At 39.6% G+C, this 21,764-nt stretch overlaps 1 protein-coding gene across 10 annotated transcripts in view; it reads right to left on the bottom strand.

Annotated features, from left to right (window-relative positions):
- CEP295 (centrosomal protein 295) overlaps positions 1 to 21,764 on the bottom strand; it is a 70,768-nt gene that overhangs the window by 27,922 nt on the left and 21,082 nt on the right. For 5 of the 10 annotated variants that reach the window (XM_015115471.3, XM_015115472.3, XM_015115474.3 and 2 more), the window contains exons 8-17: positions 20,613 to 20,796; positions 20,225 to 20,392; positions 15,994 to 16,215; positions 11,950 to 12,042; positions 11,690 to 11,793; positions 8,285 to 8,419; positions 7,495 to 7,592; positions 3,721 to 7,234; positions 1,230 to 1,407; positions 954 to 1,097 (exon numbers count right to left, since the gene is read on the bottom strand). In XM_015115471.3, the coding sequence (XP_014970957.3) occupies positions 954 to 1,097; positions 1,230 to 1,407; positions 3,721 to 7,234; positions 7,495 to 7,592; positions 8,285 to 8,419; positions 11,690 to 11,793; positions 11,950 to 12,042; positions 15,994 to 16,215; positions 20,225 to 20,392; positions 20,613 to 20,796 (4,840 nt within the window). Of the gene's footprint in view, positions 1 to 953; positions 1,098 to 1,229; positions 1,408 to 3,720; positions 7,235 to 7,494; positions 7,593 to 8,284; positions 8,436 to 11,689; positions 11,794 to 11,949; positions 12,043 to 15,993; positions 16,216 to 20,224; positions 20,393 to 20,612; positions 20,797 to 21,764 lie in introns of all 10 variants that reach the window. The other 5 variants (XM_015115473.3, XM_015115476.3, XM_077964206.1 and 2 more) reach the window with 3 other exon arrangements.

Here is a 21,764-nt window from a genome sequence, read left to right as displayed (position 1 = left end):
TTTTCCCCTTTAAAAAATAATTTATTTTGATAAGTTTGATCGCAAAAATTATTTAGTGAATCTGAATTCTAGAAAGAATTATGAAATTCACATAAGACTATTAAGAATTACAGGGATGGGTGTTTTAATATTTTTTTCTGACACCTGCATGTAGAAAGTAGTACAGTGAATAAATATATCTGTTCTAATTGACCATAAAGCCAGGATTTAAGCATAATAATCCTATAAAAATACAAGAAAAGAGCAATGAAGGTAGGAAAGTAAAAAGTGACAAAGGAAAAGAGAAAAAAAACAACCTGAGTGTATCCTAAAGAAACACATTTAGAAGGCAGACATGAAAGGAAGCAGAGGGAACAATAGTGTCAGAACACAGAAAATCAAAAAATTTTTGTCTACAATAAGTTGTTTTCCCCATAAACAAGATAAAGAAACTGTATAGTCATAGTTATTACCCATGCCACATTTCCTTAAGTCCTAATTTTAAATACTGTTTACATAAACCATTTTTTCCTTTTCATAAAAGTCAGTCTAGGTTTCTTTTTTTTTTTTCCAATCTCCCTTTTCTGCTATAAGTTTAACAAAAAACATTTTACACTCTGAAAAAATGTAGACCAGGTATGGTGGTTCACGCCTGTAATCCCAGCACTTCGGAAGGCTGAGGCGAGCAGATTATCTGAGGTCAGGAGTTCAAGACCAGCCTGGCCAACATGGTGAAACCCTGTCTCTACTAAAAATACAAAAATTAGCTGGGTGTGGTGGTGGGCACCTGTAATCCCAGCTACTTGGGAGGCTGAGGCAGGAGAATTGCTTGAACCCTGAAGGTGGAGGTTGCAGTGAGCCAAGATCACACCATTGCATTCCAGCCTGGGCAACAGAGCAAGACTCCATCTCAAAAAAAAGTAGAAAACTGGCAAATTATTTAAAAATCTTATTTTATCAAACCATCTATTTACCTAGTAGAGAAGTTCTGCCACTTGCTGGTGACTCTACTTCTTGTATCGCACTAAGTTCATGCTGGTTTAAGTCCAAACCACACTTGACTTTTGCTACAGGTGGTTTTGAGGATCTTCTCCCCAGATCTCTTTCCAGATGCTCACCTATTAAGTCAATGACAAGGTTGGGTACAATACAAAATCTATTAACATACTTCTAACTTTTCTTCAACTAGCAAACTACAGGGGACGAAAACAAGGAATAATCAGTGAAATAATTAAACACAATTATCTTACCACTTTGCTTGGCACTAGTGTCGTCTGAAGCCAAATGATCATCATCAGAGTTGTTCCTATCTGCATGCCTAATGTTTTCCTGATCATTTCCTGCTAGATCTTGTGTGTTAGGAAACCACTCTCTGAGCTGTCCCATCTTCTGGGTTTTTAAATCATTTTCAACTGTGGGCTTACTTATCTGAAAAAGTGGCGATGAGGGTGGGGAAACACAAGTTGGGGGATCATGTGAAGAAGTATTCATTAGATTTTTATCTCCCTTCTTAAATTAGAAAGTCAACCAAATAAACAGTTCCATCAATCACACTTTACATTTTTATCTATATATAAAAAATAAGATATGCTTCTAATGCCAAAAGGATTTCCACTGAAAAGACAACCATTTGGCCGGGTACCGTGGCTCACATCTGTAATCCCAGCACTTTGGGAAGCCAAGGTGGGCAGGTTACCTGAAGTCAGGAGTTCAAGACCAGTCTGGCCAACATGGTAAAACCCCATCTCTACTAAAAATACAAAAATTGGCTGGACGTAGTGGTGCGTGCCCATAATCCCAGCTACTTAGGAGGCTGAGGCAGGAGAATCACTTGAAACTGGGAGGCAGAGGTTGCAGTGAGCCGAGATCGTGCCATTGCACTCCAGCCTGCAGCCTGGACAACAGAGCAAGATTTCGTCTCAAAAAAAAAAAAAAAAGAAAGAAAGAAAATACCACCATTCACAGCCTTGGACTTAAAAACTTAGTCTCCAGCCAGGTGCAGTGGCTCATGCCTGTAATCCCAGCAGTTCGGGAGGCCGAGGCGGGCAGATCATGATGTCAGGAGATTGAGACCAACCTGGGCAACAGGGCAAAACCCTGTCTCTATAAAAAATACAAAAATTAGCTGGGCCTGGTGGCACATGCCTGTAATCTCAGCTACCCGGGAGGCTGAGGCAAAGGAATTGCTTCAACCAGGGAGTCAGAGGTTGCAGTGAGCCAAGATGACGCCACTGTACTCCAGCCTGGTCACAGAGCAGGACTCCATTTCAAAAACAAACAAACAAACAAAGAAAAAACAAAACAAAAAAAACTTAGCCTCCATTGCATCTTTCCGTAAGAGATTATATTTGAGTATTTCCCTCTGCTTTTCTTTTGCCATTACTTTTCCTTTAAATGACCAGTAAATCTCTAGACGTTAACTCTTCCTAAACCCAACTTAAGCTTCTTTTCTACATTAAAGGATTTGTAGAATTCTATTTAGACTAAATAATAAATTTAGGAAGTAGCCTTTCATTTATTTATTTTTTTGAGATAGGGTCTCCCTCATTACCCAGGCTGGAGTACAGTGGCATAATATGGTTTACTGCAGCCTCAACCTCCTGGGCTCAAGTCATCCTCCCACGTAAGCCTCCAGAGTTGCTAGGACTAGAGGTACATGCTACCATGCCTGGCTAATTTTTGTATTTTTTGTAGAGACAGGGTTTTGCCATGTTGCCCAGGCTGGTCTTGAACTCCTGGGCTTGGGAGAACCACCTGCCATGGCCTCTCAAAGTGTTGGAATTATAGGCCTGAGTCACCATGCCCAGCGGAACTGGCCTTTTAAAATAAAAAGGATACATTCAAATTTAGAATATACCCTTGTCTCCCCGGTAGGGCAACTATGAATGAGTCACTGGGCCAGAGTCTTATGAACAATTCAGATATAAGCAGCAGGTCCAGCTCTACATCAGCCTAAAATCATTGCCAGTTTTACACCAAGCCATAATAGTGTCACTTGAGAAAAAAGGATGGTATTGATTTTGATTTGTATATGTCAACAAAGAGCACAATGTCCGTTGCTGCATAAGATAAATTCTGCTAACCAGTTATTTTTTTACAATTTTAATCTTACAGTAAGCTTAAAATGCATTAAAACAAAACTCCAAAATAAGAATCTACATTGTTTTGTGTTGTGTTTGCATGTGAAATTAACTGAACTTCGGGCCAGGTGTGGTGGCTCACACCTGTAATCCCAGCACTTTGGGAGGCTGAAGTTGGTTTCAGACCAACCTGGCCAACATAGTGAAACCCCATCTCTACTAAAAAAAAAAAAATACAAAATTTAGCCAGGTATGGTGGTACACGCCTGTAATCCCAGCTACTTGGGAGACTGAGGCACAAGAACCACTTAAACCCAGGAGGTGGGAGTTGCAGTGAGCCGACATGGTGCAACGCACCGCAGCCAGGACAATAGAACAAGACCTTGTCTTAAAAAAAAAAAAAAAAGAAAAAGAAAAAGAAAAAACAAAAGAAAATAAAAAAAATAAATTAATTGGGCTTCACGTAACTCTTAACCTCATAAATACCATGTGGGTGGATTGATTTTTGTTTTAACTTCCATATCATTTAGGGTGGAAAACCAAAGCACAGTTAAGGTCAAACTACTTATTCTCAATAATTGAAAACTTGTAATACTAGTATTAAAAACTGATTTCGGTTTAAGCTTCTATTGTTTCATTATTATTCAGGTTTAAAACATACCTGACTGTCTTTAAAGAAATCCTTCAAAGTCTCTTCATGTTTCTGCATCTGCTGCTGCAATGCTGTTTGTCTCTGCACAAGCAATTTTTCTTGGGCTTTCTGGCTATAATGCAAAACTTCTCTTTGTAGATCCAACTGCTTCTGAAGTCCCAAGTTATCTTGCTGAGCTAAGACAGGCTGTGAAAAACTCAGAAGTCTATCTTGAAACCCTGGGATCACAGGACCACTTGGGGGAGCTGCATGTTCATTCTGGGATGAATACAATTCACAAGTGCTTTTAGGTTTAGCTTCTGCAAAAGGTAGTGGAATAAACGAATGCTCTGTTTCCTTGGGTAGCAACAAAGAGGGGATAGTATGCTCAGCAGATTCACTTTTGTTCAACTTTCTTTGTTTGTTTAAAGGCAGTTCTTCCTGGGGTTTCTCATAAGAATACACCACTTCCCTTTGTGCATCCAATTGTGCTGTCAAATTATCTTGCTGAGGCAGAATAGGCTGTGATAAACTCAAAAGTCTATCCTGTAATCTTGGGATCTCAGGATGACTTGAGGGAACAGTATCATTACTTTTGGTTGGGAAAGACTTCTGGGTTCTTTCAGAGTCAACAACAGGCAGTACTACCTGGGATAAGAATGAAGAGGAGCTAACTTGTTCAGATGATACTCTTTTCTCCAATTCACTTAATCTTTGCAAAAGCAATTCTTCTTGGACTTCATGTATAGAGCGAATGGCTTTCTTCTGTGTATCCAACTGCTGTTGAAGTGCCTGCAAATCACCATGGTGAGACTGGATAAAATGCTCAGAAGATACCTTTTCCTCAAATTTACATGGTTGTGACAAAACCAGTTCTTTCTGGGTTTTCTCAATAGAAGGAAGGAAATCTGTCTGTGCATGCAAGTGTTCTTCGAGTGCAATCGAATTATCTTGTTGAGGTAAAACAAGATGTGATAAGCCCAACGGCCTATCAGGCAATGTTACCTCTGAGGGACCTGAGGATACCATATTATCACTGTTAACTGAACATGGTTCTTGGTTTCTTTCAGATTCAGTAAGAGGTAATGAGGTGAATGAATGCTGTGGTACTAGGGGTAAGGAAGAGGTGTCAACCTGCTCAGGAGATATTCTTCCTTCCCATTCACTCTGTTGATGTAAAAGTAATTCTTCCCGAGCTTCTTGTCTAGCTAGAATGATGGCTTCTCTCTGTGTAGCTAACTGTTCTTGAAGTGCCTTCAAATTATCTTGTTGAGGCTGGATAAGTTGCGATATCCTCAAAAGTCTATCTTGCAATTGTGGGATCTGAAGGTGGCCTGAAAAAATTTTACTTTCACTCTCTGTTAAAAGAGGCTCCAGGATTGTGCCAGACTCAGCTGAAGCTAACGAGGTAAATGAAAGCTGTACCAACTGGGGTATGAATGAAGATGAGCCACTTTGTTCAGAAGCTGTGTTTTCTTGGGTTTTCTGGCTGAAATGAAAGGCTTCTTTCTCAGTGTCTAGCCATGCTTGGTGTTCCTCCAAATTATCTTGTAGAGGTAGTATACATTGTGAAACTCTCAAAAGTCTTTCCTGACATCTTGGGATTTTAGGATGGCTTAAGGGAATGGTAGTGTCACTCTTGATTGATACACATTCCTGGAATCTCTCAGATTCATCTACCTGGGAGAGGGATGAAGAGGTGCCAGTCTGTTCAGAAGAAATCCTTTTCTCCAATTCACTTTCTGTGTGTACAAATTCCTGAGTTCCTTCTTTAGCACCAAGTATTACCCTTTGTATTTGTGACTGTTCTTGGAGTATTGTCAAATTTTCTTGCTGTGGCAGGCTATGCTGTGGAAAACTAAGAGACTTATCCTGAAATGTTGGGATTATCAAATGACTGGAGGGAACTACCTTCTCCTTCTCAGATAAATAAAGCTCCTGAATTCTCCTAGGCTCAGCTTTAGCAGAAGCTTGTGAAGCAACTGAATGCTGAACAACCACTGGTGAGGATGAAGAGCTCACTGGCCCAGACTTACTGTCCCCCAAATCTCTTTGTCTATGTAAAAGTAATTCCACCTGAGCTTCATGCCTAGCCTGAAGAGTATCCCTCTGTTTAGTCAACTGTTCTTGGAGCAACTTCAAACTATCATGTAGAGGTAGGAACTGCTGTAGGAAACTCGAAGACCCATCCTGAGATTTGGGGATGTCAGATTGGCATGAAACAAGTCCTTTATCGCTCTTAGATGAATATTGCTCCTGTGTTTTTCCAGATTTCGTATCAGTAGATGGTAGTGAAGTAAATGTATGCTGAGCTACCTGAAATGGGAAAGAAGAGGGCTCAGCCTGTTCAGAACATACTCTTCCATCTAATTCACTCTGTTTATGTACACACAATACTTCCTGGGCTTCTCGCCTAGCCTGAAGGCTATCCTTCTGAATATTCAACTGCTCTTGGAGAAATTTAAAATTATTTTGCTGTGATAGGATAGGCTGTGAAAGACTCAAAAGCCTATCCTGAAGTTGTGAGATCACATGATGGTCTGAGGAAACTGCAGTATTATTCTTGGTTGGTGAAGATTCCTTCGTTCTCCCCAAATCTGCTTTGGCAGAAGGCAATAAAGCAGATAAATCTGGAGTTACCAAGGGAAGGAATACCGAGAGGCCAGTTTGCTGTTCCAATTCTTTCTGTTTGCACAAAAGCAACTGTTCCTGAGCTTCCTGTCTTGCCTGAAGAACTTTCTTCTGTAGGTCTAACTGTTCTTGGAGAGCCTTCATATTACCTTGCTGGACTGTGATATTCTCTGAGGGTAGTAAAGGCCTATCATACATTTGATTGATTATAGAATGGCTTGTAGAAACTGTACTTTTGCTCATGGCTGAAAAGGGTTCTTGAATGTTTCCTGATTCAACTTTAACAGGCAGAGAACTAAAAGAATGCTGAGGTACCAGTGGTACAAATGAAGAAGGTTCAGTTAGATGGGAAGATATATTTTCACTATTCTCTGAGAACAATTGTTGGGAATCTAAACTTTGAAAAGTTGTTGCCCTAAATGTTTCAGATATTTTTCTAGCATCCTGTGATATTAGCCGCCTGTCATGTGACAAAGCCCTTGAAAGTGTCTCAGAATTTTCGGGGACCAATTTATAGTCTCTCTGTTGTGTTTCAGTCTGAGAGAATTGCCTCAGATGTTCTTGTGATTCTAAAGACTGATTGGTTAAAGTATCTGAAGCTCCTGATGTTTCTGCTGTTTCCACCTGTCTTTGTGGAAAGTGATTTTGTTTCGCTACTTGAAAATGATCTTGTTCTAATTTGGAGGTCTGTACAGGTTGTATGGGTTGGTATTTGTCAGGACTCAACTTGAGTCTCTGACTTTGATCCCAATGCTCTGATATAGCAGTTGGTCTCTCAGATTTCCATGACGGCACTGATATGACAGAATCAGTTATCAGTGATGGAGCTGACATCGATGGGCACCTTCCTTTTAACATAGTTTGATATTCAAGTAATCGCTTCCTGGCTGTTTCAACAGACTGCCTGTGTAACCTAACAAAAACAAAAGCAATTATTCTTTTTTAATGAAAAACAAAAAGCCCCATATCTATACATTAAATTTAACAAACAGCAATCTAGGATTGGCAATACTCATGGTGAAAAGAAATTACACTCACACTGTCCTTTAAGAATGGCAGTTCTAAATGCCATAGTTCTAAGGAAATCCAAATTAGATCTTCATATAAATGAAATAATAAATCCTAAAAATGTAGCCACATATGATCACATACAAATTATAACCTAGCTAATACCTGTTTTGTTGTAAAAGCTGATGTTGATAGTTACGAATCATCTGCCTATGACTATCTTCATCAGAAATTACAGCGCATGATGCTGGAGCAATGCCAACCTAATAAAAGACAAAGTTACTAATTAAAAAGCAAATTTAGAAATAAGTATTGAGGTATTTTTTACATCCAGTTCTATAATTGTAAACTTCTATACAGCTTTATTTTTTACAAAATGACTGGCATTTCCATTAGTAAGAAATGAACTAATCTGTCATTCTCCTTTAGTGCAGGTCCAAAAGCTCAACGTACACATTACCTACAAACCATGTTCATATCTATTAATATCCTATAGAAACTGAAAGATGAAAGCTGTAACTGATGCAAATTTATTCATATATACATACATTATATTAAAAAAAGACCAAATAAGAATTATAAAGGCATTTTACTTTTATTATTATTATTATTGTTTTTTGAGATGGAGCCTCGCTCCGCAACCTCCACCTCCCAGGTTCAAGCGATTCTCCTGCCTCAGCCTCCGCAGTAGCTGGGATTACAGGGACGTGCCACCACGCCCAGCTAATTTTTGTATTTTTAGTAGAGATGGGGTTTCACCACATTGGCCAGGCTGCTCTCGAACTCCTGACCTGAAGTGATCTGCCCATTTCGGCCTCCCAAAGTGCTGAGATTACAGGCATGAGCCACCACGCCTGACCATCCATTTTACTTTTCTTAAATGCTACAAGTGCTCATATTTTCTTGCCCCCCTCACCAAACGATTTATGTAGTGATGAGATTTTCTGCATCCTACCCCAGTCGGTTGAGTTTTTTTTTTTTCTTCTTCCAGCTGAGCCCTGAAGCAGTCAGTTTCTAATCTTAATTTTTGCTGTTCAATTTGTTCAAGTAATTCCAATTGCTTTTGCTTCTGCTCTTCTATTTCCATTATCTAGGTAACAAAAATACTATTGATCTATTAACAACAAACTCATACAAAGGCAAAGCTAACACACATTCCATTTAAAAGAAATTAGGTTTCTTCACCAAGAGTACCAATTTTCAAAGAAGTAAGTGGTGATGCTTTATCTCTGTTGCTGTCACTGAATAGCTGTTGAACAGCTATTCTAAGTAGTTTTGAAGTTTTAGTAGAGACAGGGTTTCACCATGTTGGCCAGGCTGGTCTCAAACTCCTGACCTTGGGTGATCCGCCCACCTAAGCCTCCCAAAGTGCTGGGATTCCTAAACTGGGGATGGGATTAAAAGATGGGAAATGGGAAAAAGGGATAGAAGTAAAAAAAAGGCAGAAGGAAAAGAAAGAATAAATAAATAAACTATTTCTACTTTCTGAGAGCACAGGGAAACCGTGATCACCACTGAAGAACTACCCTGAAGTAGCAAATGATGTACAGCCAAATTCTATGTTCACACATTTAATAGTATAAATAATGAGTAAAGAAATTAAATATCAAGGCCTCCTAAAATACTTTGATTTCTTAGCCATACTCATTAAGAGGTATAGTTATCTAGAAGCAATGAAAAACATTCTGTGTCTTTTTTGTCAGGCATGGAACAGAAGAAAATGGCAGAAAGATAACACATAAACTCTAATATTATACAAGCATACTCACACTCTAAGTAAGAACGTGTTTGAGTTCATGAGGACAAAACTAGCCTGCCAAATCCAGCACCTTAGTCTCCTCCTATCTGCAATTTAGCTTTTGTGGTTTAATTACTCAGGGTCAATAGCAGCCAGAAAATCTTAAACAGAAAATTCCAGAAATAATTCATGTTTTAAATTATGCACTATTCTAAGTAGTGTGATGAAATCTTGTACTGTCCTGCTCTATACTGCTGAAAACATGAATAATCCCTTTGTCCAGCATATCCATGCTGTAAACTGGACCAGGCCATTTGTTACTTAGCAGCCATCTTTGTTACAAAAACTTGCCTGTTGCAGCATCACAGTGCTTGTGTTCAAATAACCCTTATTTTACTTTATAATGGCTCCAAAGCACAAGAGTAGTAATGCTGGCAATTTAGATATGTCAAAGAGAGGCTGCGAAGTGCTTCCTTTTAGTGAAAAGTTGAAAGTTCTCAATAAGGAAAGAAAAAGAATTATAAGCTGATTGTTAAGATCTATGGTACGAGTAAATCTTCTATCAGTGGAATTATAAAGCAGGAAAAATAAATTCACCCATAGTATATACAGAAATCAAAAATCAATATTATCTGCAGTTTGGTACTATCAAGCATCCACGAGGGGTCTTGGAACATATACCCTGTAGATAAGCAGGGACCACTGTACAGTCCCTGACAGACAGATAAATATTTACTGAATAAGTAAAAAAAGGCATACACATTGTTTTATTACATACAGAACTAGAGATAATGAACAATGATCTTGTTTTCAAAACAAAAAATGTTTTGACCTGATTCTTTACCTATTCCTAGTTAGGCAACAGTGGCTTAAACTGAGTTCCTAGACAGCTTTTCTTACTTACTCATAAGAACCCCTGAATTTAGATTGTTTACAGTTCTGTAGTACATCTATGACTGTACTATCCATACAGTGGTTACTAGCTTTATGTGACTACTTAAATTTAATTAAAATTAAATAAAACTTAAAATTCAGTTCCTCAGTTACACTAACAACATTTTGAGTATTCAACAGCTCATGGGGCTAACAGATACATACTGGACATAGATATAGAATATTTCCATCTTCACAGAAAGTGCTACTGTACAATACTGTTCTAGACTATTGACGAAAAAATTTTATTTCTTTTTTTTTTTTTTTGAGATAATTTTGTCACCCAGGCTGAATGCAGTGGCACAATCTTGGCTGACTGCAACCTCCGCCTCTTGTGTTCAAGCGATTCTCCTACCTCAGCCTTCTGAGTAGCTGGAATTATAGGTGCGCACCACCACGCCCAGAGAATTTTTGTAGTTTTAGTAGAGACGGGGTTTCACCATGTTGGCCAGGCTGGTCTCAAACTCCTGACCTCGGGTGATTCACCCACCTAAGCCTCCCAAAGTACTGGGATGACAGGTATGAGCCACTGCGCCCGGCCTGAGAAAGTGTTTATCTGAGAAGAAATACTGGCTCATGGAATTATCATTCCCCAGCTGTATTTCTGAAAAAAACTAACTAGGACTATAAACTGGCTTGCTTAGTAATAATTAGCCTCCTTCAAGGTAAGTTGGGTTAAAAAATATTTTATTAAAAGTAGATGAGACCAAAATTATAAGTTAAGTAGATTTTTCTTCTTTTTTTTGAGATGGAGTCTCACTCTGTCATCCAGGCTGAAGTGCAGTGGTGTGATCTTGACTCACTGCAACCTCCATCTCCTGGGTTCAAGCAATCCTCCCACCTTAGCCTCCCGGATACCTGGGACTACAGATGTGTGTCACCACACCTGGCTGATTTTTGTATTATTAGTAGAGACGTGGTTTCACCATGTTGGCCAGGTTGGTCTCAAACTCCTGGGCTCAAGAGATCTGTCCACCTCAGCCTCCCATAGTGCTGAGATTTCAGGCATGAGTCACTATGCCTAGCCTAAAGAGGTTAAAGTTTAGCTTGGGCAACACTGCAAGACCTCATCTCTACTAGGAAAAAAAAAAAAATTAGCTGGTCATGGTGGCCCATACCTGTAGTCCTAGCTACTCAGGAGGCTGAGGTTAGAGGATTGAATTGAGGAGGTCAGGACTGCAGTGAGCCATGATCATGTCACTGTACTCCAGCCTGGGCGACAGAGGAAAAAAGGGGGTTGTATATTAAAAGTTTTTCCTCTAAAGTATTATTTTTCAAAAAACTTGTGAGATTACAAAGCCCATCTGAGTGTCTAATATTATGACAAGGACTTGTTAATTCAACAATTATTTATTGTATACTTGCTATGTACAAAGCATTGTATCAGAAACTGTGTAGGATAAACTGAATTTTTTTAAAGAAGATAGTCTCTGCTTTTTAAAAGCTAATAAATTTTATAGGGAAGATCTATACAAATATATAAAATATAAAGCAGACAAAATAAGGGTTGAATGAGCAGTATGAGCAAAGACAACATGCATTTTATCAGCTAAATGTTTGTGTAAGACAATGTCAAAAACATGATATCAAAAGTAGCCAGACATTAAGACAAATTTCATTGGCCAAACAAAATTATATAATAGTACCTAGGGGAAAAAATAAACCTTTAAAAATAAAATTTCAAATTACCTGTTTCTGTCTTGCTGACATTCTAATCCTGGCTGCTTCTTCTTGAGGATGAAGTAGAACTGAACTCTGAGCTACAGTTGTGATAGGCAGAGTCTCATTTATTTCTAGGGGAATGCCCCAAACAAAAATTAGTTTCAATAATTTAGAATTTTGACACCACTATAATGCCCTTTCTTATCACATGTAATTTTATTTAAAAAAAAAAAAAAGCAAGATGCCAGGAGTCAAATTTAATTTTAGGATGTGATAAAAAGAAATACCTTGTTCTTTTCCAGAGTTTGTACCACACGAAAGTGGTTTATCTTCACTGGCAAGTGGTCCAGACTCAATTGTTAGTGTATCACTTTCAACAACTGTAATAGATAATACCACTGTTATTATGAATATATCATCATTGTCAAACTTAAAGCAAAATAACAAAATTCTGGTATTAACAGATTCAATCTAGGGCCATCTGAATGTCTCATCTAGTTAAGATCCAGTCACCTTCCTGATGATCAGATACATTTCTCATTAAACCCAAGCCTGATAACAACAGAGATGAAAGACTAAAATTGTGAAAACGTGAAGAACTGATTTAAAAGATACGCTGATAGGGTTTCAAACACAGGAGAAAAGCATAAACAGAGTGGAAATAACAAGATATCAAAGTTAAAAAAGAGAAGCTAACAAAATGTCAATGTATCTTTGATATATTTGGATACTAGGTTTTTAAAAAATAATTTGTGAAACCAGAGCAGAGAAGGAAGTTAAAGCAATTTGTTCTGATCATAACTGGGTAGCCAGATACTCTGCATGGAGCTATCCGTTCGTTCACTCATTAATTCATTGGGCACCTACTTATGTGGCAGATGCTGGGGATACCACAGTGAATGAGAAAAGGCCTCAAGGAGGCTTTACAGAGTAGGTGGCAGAACCATCACATAATTATCCCAGAAAAAATTATAAAATTAGAAATTGTGGGCCGGGCGCAGTGGCTCACACCTGTAATCCCAGCACTTTGCGAGGCCGAGGTGGGTGGATCACGAGGTCAGGAGATTAAGACCATCCTGGCTAACACGGTGAAACCCCGTCTCTACTAAAAATAGAAAAAATTAGCCGGGCGTGGTGGCGGGCGCCTGTAGTCCCAGCTACTCGCCTGTAGTCCCAGCTACTCGGGAGGCTGAGGCAGGAGAATGGCGTAAACCTGGGAGGCGGAGCTTGCAGTGAGATTGCGCCACTGCACTCCAGCCTGGGCGACAGAGCAGATTCCGTCTCAAAAAAAAAAAAAAAAAAAAAAAAAAAAATTAGAAATTGTAATAAGTACTATATAAAAAGAGTGAAGGGTTATACAATAGAGTATAATAAATAATAGATTTCTGGGCAAGATGAAATTTCTCTGAGGAAAGGATATTTAAGCAGACACTTGAAAGATAAGGAAGAACCAGCCAGGTAAACAATGTGAAGATGTATAGGAGATCTTTCCAGACAGACCAAAGAGTATAAAAGGCCCCATGAGGATAAAGAAACAAACCTTGGCCCATTTAAGGAACTGAGAGATTAGTGTGCATGGTTTTAGTGAGGCAAGGGGGGGAATAGAGCAAGATGAGAATGGTGAAAGCCTGCTCATATAGGCCCTTTATCTTTTTTGTTTGTTTGTTTCTTTTGAGACAGAGTCTCATTTTGCCGCCCAGACTGGAAGACAGTGGCGTGATCTGAAGCTCCATCTCCCAGGTTCACACCATTCTCCTGCCTCATGCTCCGGAGTAGCTGGGACTACAGGCACCTGCCACCACGCCTGGCTCATTTTTTTTTCTTGTGAGATGGAATCTCGCTCTGTCTCCCAGGCTGGAGTAGTGGCCTGATCTCGGCTCACTGCAAGCTCTGCCTCCCGGGTTCACGCCATTATCCTGCCTCAGCTTCCCGAGTAGCTGGGACTACAGGCGCCCACCACCACCACGCCTGGCTAATTTTTTGTATTTTTAGTGGAGACAGGGTTTCACCGTGTTAGCCAGGATGGTCTCGATATCCTGACCTTGTGATCCGCCTGCCTGGGCCTCCCAAAGTGCTGGGAGTACAGGCATGAGCCACCGCGCCTGGCCAGGCCCTTTTATCAAAAGAACTTGGTCATGGATTGACTATGAGAGTCCCCTTGTTTGGATTTCAACACCATATTCTCTCCTACTTCTCTGGCCACTCCTTTTACTGACTTTGCTATCTGCTCTTTCTCTAGCCATCTTCTAGATGCTGGAATCCCTCAGATGGTCTTACAAGCCCTCTTTTCACTAAATTATTTCCCCTCCAAGAGGTTTTCTACGCCTATGGCTTTAAATATCATATGTATGTCTAGATTCCAAATTTACCTCTCTTGCTTTAAATTATTCGATTCAACAAATGTTAACTGAGCACCTATTTTGTACAAGGCAGCAGTCCAGACTCTGGGGACATAGCAATGTACAAAATCAAAGTTCCTATCCTTATGGATGGGTGGGGTAGGCATTAAGACAATAAGCAAAATAAGCACCAAAGTCACTTTACTGGGCCCATCAGATATTGATAAGAGCTATGGGGGGAAAGCAGGGTAAAGGGGATAGGAAGTGAAAGGTGTGGAGGTTGGGGTAGAGGTGGGGAGTAGTAGAAGTGTGCCATTTTATATAGTCAGAAAAGGCCTTATTGAGAAAGGGATAGTTGAGTAAACATGTGAAGGAAGTGAGGGAGTGAGTCAAGGAAATACCAGAGAAAAAGAGAAGTCTAGTCAAAAAGACTAGCAATTGCTAAGACCACGAGTCCTATGTTTGCTGTTTGAGAAACAGCGAGCAAGCTGGCATCTACAGTGTAGAAGGGAGGTATGGCAGGCAAATGAAGTCAGAGAGGTAGTGAGTATGGGAGTAGTGGTGGTGGGGGTGTATGTATGCAGGTCATACAAGGCTTTGAAACCACTATAAACTCTCTGGTTTTTACTGAGTGAAACTGACAGTTATTGGAGGGCTTCATCCAAAGAAATGACATGAGATTACTTGCTTTTAAGAGGACCACTGTGTTAAGAGACGATAATAGGGAGGTGCAAAGGCTGACAATAGCAGGCTACTACAAGAATCTACCCTAGAAAATGAACATGGCTTAAACTAGGATGTAGGTGGAAAAAAATGGTTGGACTATGGATATATTTTGAGGGTAGGGCCAACTGGATCAGCTAATGGTTTGGACATAAGATATGAAAAGAGGGAACCAGAATGATTATAAGGTTTTTGGCTTGAGCAAGGGAATTAACATATTGCCAGATACTGAAATGTGGAATACTGTAGGAAAAGCAGGTGTGTGGTGGGAGGGGATATCAACAGGTCACTTCTGAACAAATTTAAGATATTACTAGATATACAAGAGAAGGAAACAGTTAAATAAGTAGGCGAGTTCAAACAGGAAGCCAAAAATAGAAATGCACACTTGGGAGACATCAGCATATAGATGATAATGTAAAGTGTGACATTTGAGATCAACTAGGGAGTTTTGATATAAAGAGAAGGGACTTGAGGAATGAGCTCTAGACTAAGCATATCCACATGGAGATGTGGATAAACAGCGAAGAAAATGCAACAGAAAATAGTAAAGTAGGAAAACCAAGGGAAGGTACTGTCAAGGGGCCAAGGGAAGAAAATACTTCATGGCTTCCTGTGGGACGCAGGATAAAATCCAAAACCCAAATATAGACCACAAGTCACTTTTCTCAAAAGCACAGAAGCAAAACATTTCTATACAAATCCAATCGCATTTTAAAAATAATCGCAATCAAGGAGATACTTGAATTATATGTGAACAGATACTTTATAACTTCTGGAAGTACAGTTAATAGCCTGTTTTTCCTATCAGAAAATTATTTAACATTAGCAAATAAGAAACTAAGTATCTGGTGGGAATACAACATGTTCAAAAGCCATTAACATGTTCATATATCCTTTGATCAGGAGTTATTCTTTAAAGAGTCCTTCCTAAGGAAGGAAATAAAGATGTGGGCAAAGACTTCACTAAAAGGATGCCCGCTGTAGCACAAAAATGCCAAGAAAAATCAGAAAACGGCCTGAACATCTCAATAAGGAACTGGTTAATTTTGATTCATTGATCAGATTGGAATGAATATACGTAAATAACAATACTAGATTAAAAGTGGTCTGAAAGAAGATTAAGGGTTTTATAATGTTTCTTTGTTGCTTTTAATTAGCAGGATTATGTTTTGTTCCTTTTAACTGCTATTTGATTTTTCAGAAATGAACCTACTTTTGAACAACTTAAAAGGGTTTATATAAAATGAGACTCTTAGAGAGAAATACCTTGTTCCTGCCCAGAGGATAATGTTCTCTCTTCACTGGCAATTGTTCCTGACTCAACCGTTGGTGCTTTACTCTCAATTTCACTAACAGTCGTAATCATTTCACTTTCATCCTCAGACATGGATTTAATTGTCCAGAGAGATTTTTGGCTTCGGATCTTATTTAATAATTTTTTAAAAAGAACTTTTGAAGGAATCTGTTGGGTCTTCATTACCAAGGGAACTAAAAGAAAGAAAAAAGGGAAAAAAATTATTTAGCATCTATTGTATTACCAGACAAATTGTTCCATCTTATATTCGGTCACTGCTATAACCACTAGTTAAAAGCACAATTTTATTTTCCTTGATATTTACAATTTAACAGTGTACATGACAATGCTATTTGACGCCAATCATTATAACCAGAAATAATTTTTCAAATGAAAATAGTAAAAGTGCCAAAATTCAGGTATTTTCCAGAAACATGTATGCAACACAAATTTCAAGCCTAAAAAACTTAACAGGAAGATGTTTATTTTGCTCGTTAAATAACTGAATAACTTCTAATTAATTTGCGGGTAAGATTAATATTGAAAATATATGCTGTGAGGTTCTATAGTCTACACTAGAGAACAGTCCCAAATATGGTTCTGTACTTCTTAGTGCGCTACAGAGGAAAACATCATAGCTATGAAAGCAAATCAACTGCTCCCAAATTATTCTTGGCACCATCTGGGAAAAATGTCTCCCACCCATCTTCACACAGAGATCCCTTCAGTTAAAAACAAAAACAAAAACAAAAAAACAACACAAGTATTTCTTCAAACATTTTCCCATGCGGGCTGATAGTTTAATGCCAAAACTCAGTATAATACAAACAGTTCTCTAAGAGGACAAAAGTGTGATGTAAGTATATATTTCTCTGGCTTAGTCAAGGAATAAAATTTAAGAATATCTTGAAGAGGCTGAAAATGGGCAGATTGTAGTTTTGTCTAACTTACATTAAAAAAAGAAAATCCAGGCCGGGCGCGGTGGCTCACGCCTGTAATCCCAGCACTTTGGGAGGCCGAGACGGGCGGATCACGAGGTCAGGAGATGGAGACTATCCTGGCTAACCCGGTGAAACCCCGTCTCTACTAAAAATACAAAAAAATTAGCCGGGCGTAGTGGCGGGTGCCTGTAGTCCCAGCTACTCGGGAGGCTGAGGCAGGAGAATGGCCTGAACCTGGGAGGCGGAGCTTGCAGTGAGCCGAGATCGTGCCACTGCACTCCAGCCTGGGCGACTGAGCAAGACTCCGTCTCAAAAAAAAAAAAAAGAAAAAAAAAAAAATCCAACTGAGTTATAATTTACAAAGAACAAGGTGCACAAAACCTAAGTGTATAGCTTAATGAATTTTACATGTCGATGTAACACCTTTCAGATTATGTGGAACATTACCAAGACTAAGCTTCCTTCATGTCCCTTCCCAGTCAATGCACCCCTAAAAACAGCCACTACTTTAACCCCAAGATCACAGATTAGTTTTGCCTTTTTTTTTTTTAAACCTTCATATAAACATGGAATCATATATTTAGGTGTTATTTTCTGCCTGGCTTCTTTCATTTACCATTACTCCACAACCCACTCGTTTTTAAGAAGTAAATTCATTGCTCATATTTAAAAGTAAGGATTTTTAAAAACAATGAGATTCCTAACTTCAAACAAACAACTTGGCAACACCAAGTCAATAAGACCAAATAAGATCAGCAGGAGCTAAAGTGTAACTGTCCCTTTAGATTAGGCAAGACTTCCATTGTGACAAACTATATATTGAATGATACTCCCAATGGAAATAACTGAAAAAGTTGCATAAAAGAGTAAAAACATCTTCTTTTTTAGATGGAGTTTCACTCTTGTTGCCCAGGCTGGAATGCAGTGGTGCGATCTCGGCTCACTGCAGCCTGTCTCCCAGGTTCAAGCGATTCTCCTGCCTCAGCCACCTGTGTAGCTGGGATTACAGGTGAGTGCCACTACACCCAGCTAACTTTTGTATTTTTGGTAGAGACAGGGTTTCACCATGTTGGCCATGTGGTCTCGAACACCTGAACTCAAATGATCCTCCCACCTCAGCCTCCCAAAGTGCTGGGATTACAGGTGTGAGTCACTGCGCATGGCCGTAAGAATATCTTTTTAAAGACACTGCTGGCTGGGTGCGGTGGCTCACATCTGTAATCCCAGCACTTTGGGAGGCAGAGGCGGGCAGATCATGAGGTCAGGAGATCGACACCAGCCTGGGCCAACATAATGAAATCCCGTCTCTGCTAAAAATACAAAAATTAGCCAGGCATGGTGATGTGTGGCTGTAGTCCCAGCTACTCGGGAGGCTGAGACAGGAGAACCCAGGAGGCGGAGGTTGTGGTGAGCCAAGATCGTGCCATTGCACTCCAGCCTGGGGCAACAGAGCAAGACTGTCTCAAAACAAACAAACAAAACAAACAAACAAAAGACACTGCTGACCTAGCATGAAAAGAAAAGGTTCTGCAGCGGACAGAAATGAAATTTAAGTGGAAAGCTTGGAGGGAAGGCAAGTCAGTCTTGAAACCATCTTCTGCCAAACTTACGCCAAAGTCAAAACACAGTAACCTTAAGCTGCTGCTGCTTTTTTTTCCCCCAGTTGCTGGTAGTAACCTTAGGCTTCTGTTTGGACAACAATGTAGGCATAGGAGACATGAATAAGGCCTAGAGCCCTTACTTGAGGAGTCTAATGGGAGGCCTACATTAAGCTGGAATCCCAAAAGGCTATGTTCAGGGTATAGGGCGAAGACGATAAGAAACCCTGAGTGGTTTTAAACAAAGGCAATACCAGTAGATATGGGGCAAAAATAGCTTAAATCCGTGAAGAGGACTTGGTCTTTAAGGAGACATGCAGGTAAAAGGAAAGTGTTAAAGGTAACTCCCAGTGGTCTGGCTTGGGTAACTACAGACTGTGATACCATTCACTAAGATAGAAAAGATAGGTAGAGACTGTTTCAGTAGGCAAGAGAAGATCATAAATTTATTGCTTGACATGGAGTTTTAACTATGGGACAGTCAAGTAAAAAAGTTCCGAATGTTGGCGATAGAGATGTTTGAGAGATCAAAATTTGTGCTATCCATCATTACACACAAAGTACCTAGAAATAACTGAATACCAGTAGGATCTCTGATGATCTGACCAGTCTGTGCTGACCTTTGTTGTGCTGAATCTCTACTCCCTCAAATGGGGATGGCACCAGATTCAAGAGGCCAAATAAGACATCCAGAGCTAGTCAATGAGATACGGGGTTTCACTGAGGGCATACATACAAGGGGGAGTCCAGTGGCAGCAGGCTGGACAGAAGAACTGCAACTGCTTGCAAAAAGCATGCCGTTTAAATAGCACTGTCACTTAGTACCCTTTTCCTAATGACCTCCACCTGACGACTTTCATTCAACCCAAAACTTGATACCTTGATCCTCTGTGTGGCTCATGTTCCACAGGATGGGACAGGGGCTCAGGTATTCCTCATAGACAAGAAAGAATCTCCAGGTTGGCTATTCCCAGATTCCCTAGCTCAGAACACACATTCAGGTGGGTATGCCACACAGGGTCATTCTCAGGATATGCTGAAGTTATTGCTATCAGGTATGTTTACCATACAATCTTTCAAATGAATTCAGAATTGAGCACCTAACTCAAATAACCTGAAAATCTTCAGATCATCTGTACCTCTGAATAAACTTTTCTCCTACGCATATGAAAAAGTATCATCAGTGATGGATATATAAAAACATTGTTTCCTAGGCCGGGCACGGTGGCTCAAGCCTGTAATCCCAGCACTTTGGGAGGCCGAGACGGGCGGATCACGAGGTCAGGAGATCGAGACCATCCTGGCTAACACAGTGAAACCCCGTCTCTACTAAAAATACAAAAACTTAGCCGGGCGAGGTGGCGGGCGCCTGTAGTCCCAGCTACTCGGGAGGCTGAGGCAGGAGAATGGCGTGAACCCGGGAGGCGGAACTTGCAGTGAGCTGAGATCCGGCCACTGCACTCCAGCCTGGGTGACAGAGCGAGACTCCGTCTCAAAAAAAAAAAAAACAAAAAAAAAAAACATTGTTTCCTTTAGCTACCAATCCCATCAGTATTACTCATTGCTTGCACTTAAATCAGACCAGATTTTCCTAACTGCTGGCTAATGGTTAGCATTTCTTTTCCTGTGAAATATTGTAATATTTAGCTCAGAAGGGTTTTTACCATCTGTTTCACTAGAACATATTATTTCAGCTTCTGTCACTGGAAGGTCTTCAGCTGCACCCAAATTTTCTTGTTCCATTGAAAGGTTCAGCTCTTCATCTTGAATCTGATCAGTCACAGTTGGCAAGGGCTCTGGTTCAAGGTGCAGAATCAGATTCCCTTTCACCTCTTAAAAAAGAAAAATAGAGACATGTTTCCATTCCAAAACGATTAAAAATAACTGGATCACAAAAATGCAAAGGTCACAGTAATGTCTCAATCTAAACTATGGGGGGCCTCCTTCAAATTGAGAACTCATTTCAAGATAAAAACTGCTTTATCATTACAAACATATTTTCCCACCAAAACGTTAAAACCACTACTGAAAGCCCTACTGAAAATATCTTACTCCTGTCTGCATTGTACATATCTTCAAAGGCAAATTCCAGTTCTCTCTGCCAGTCTTCTTTCAGTTCACTGCGTTTGTATGGAAGTTCAACTAGTTGTGGTGGCATTTGTGCTACAGTCTGTCTCCTACGTGCCAGGTCCTCTTGCTGTAGCTGTTTGAGTTCTTTCATTAGTTTCTCCTGATTCTTCAAGAATGAAGAGAATTAACAAAAACTGAGTCACACACTTTGTATGGTAATATTAACAGTGTTGCAGGTAGGGGAAATGAGGATCAGGGTCTAAGCTTCTCTCCTCTCCTCTATTATTTGTTCAGCCAAAAGACAGACATTTACTCATTCAACAATTATTTGTTGAATACCAGATACCACATTAAGTGCTAGGGACACAATCTCAACCCTACCCTAGTTCCCTAGTAGTAAGACCAACAAACAAGTAGTATTACGTTATAAGTACTATGAAAAAGTGGTACTGGTTAGGCCATTAGCTGCAAAAAGTGTCTGCCAGCTACAGTTTTCCATTCTGAGGAAAGTCATGAAGTTAATTTCTATATAAGTTACCATGGCTCTCGTGATGTATTTTGTTCCAGTTCTCCATATACCTATCTGAGGTAAGCACCAAGACCCAGAGTTGACTGTGGCTTAACATAGAATATTTCTTGTTACCTCACATTCTTATGAATTTCTATTATTAAAGGAGATCTGAATGTATTTCTTTAAGCTTAAAGAGTATGGCTAATATGAAAGTTTAATCAGTGTTTTAGTGAGGTTATCTAATGGAATTTTGGTGATAGAAGGAGAACAAGGCAAGAATTCTCATTCCTTGCGATAAGGATTTAGCCAGACAAAAGTGGGTGAAAGAGAATGAGTCCATGTAAGAAAAAACTGTAGCAAAACAGTATGGAGACGAAGGCATGGGATATTCAGAAAATAGCGCACTGTTCACTATAGCTAGGGTATGTAAGGCAAGGATGATTAGGGAAAGAAGATAAAACTGGAGAAGCAGGTAGAAGTCAAATATTAGTTAATACAGACACTAGAAGGAAATAAGGTCCCAGGCCACAATACAGTATGCAGCAAAAAGGTTCAGATAGGAAAAATGAAATCTTCTATTAGCAGTGAGATTGCATGGTTTTTAAACAACCTTCTTATATAAG

Source organism: Macaca mulatta, chromosome 14 (genome assembly GCF_049350105.2).
Source record: "Macaca mulatta isolate MMU2019108-1 chromosome 14, T2T-MMU8v2.0, whole genome shotgun sequence".
NCBI classification, from domain to species: Eukaryota; Metazoa; Chordata; class Mammalia; order Primates; family Cercopithecidae; genus Macaca; species Macaca mulatta.
This window is presented reverse-complemented; position numbering and strand designations above follow the sequence as displayed.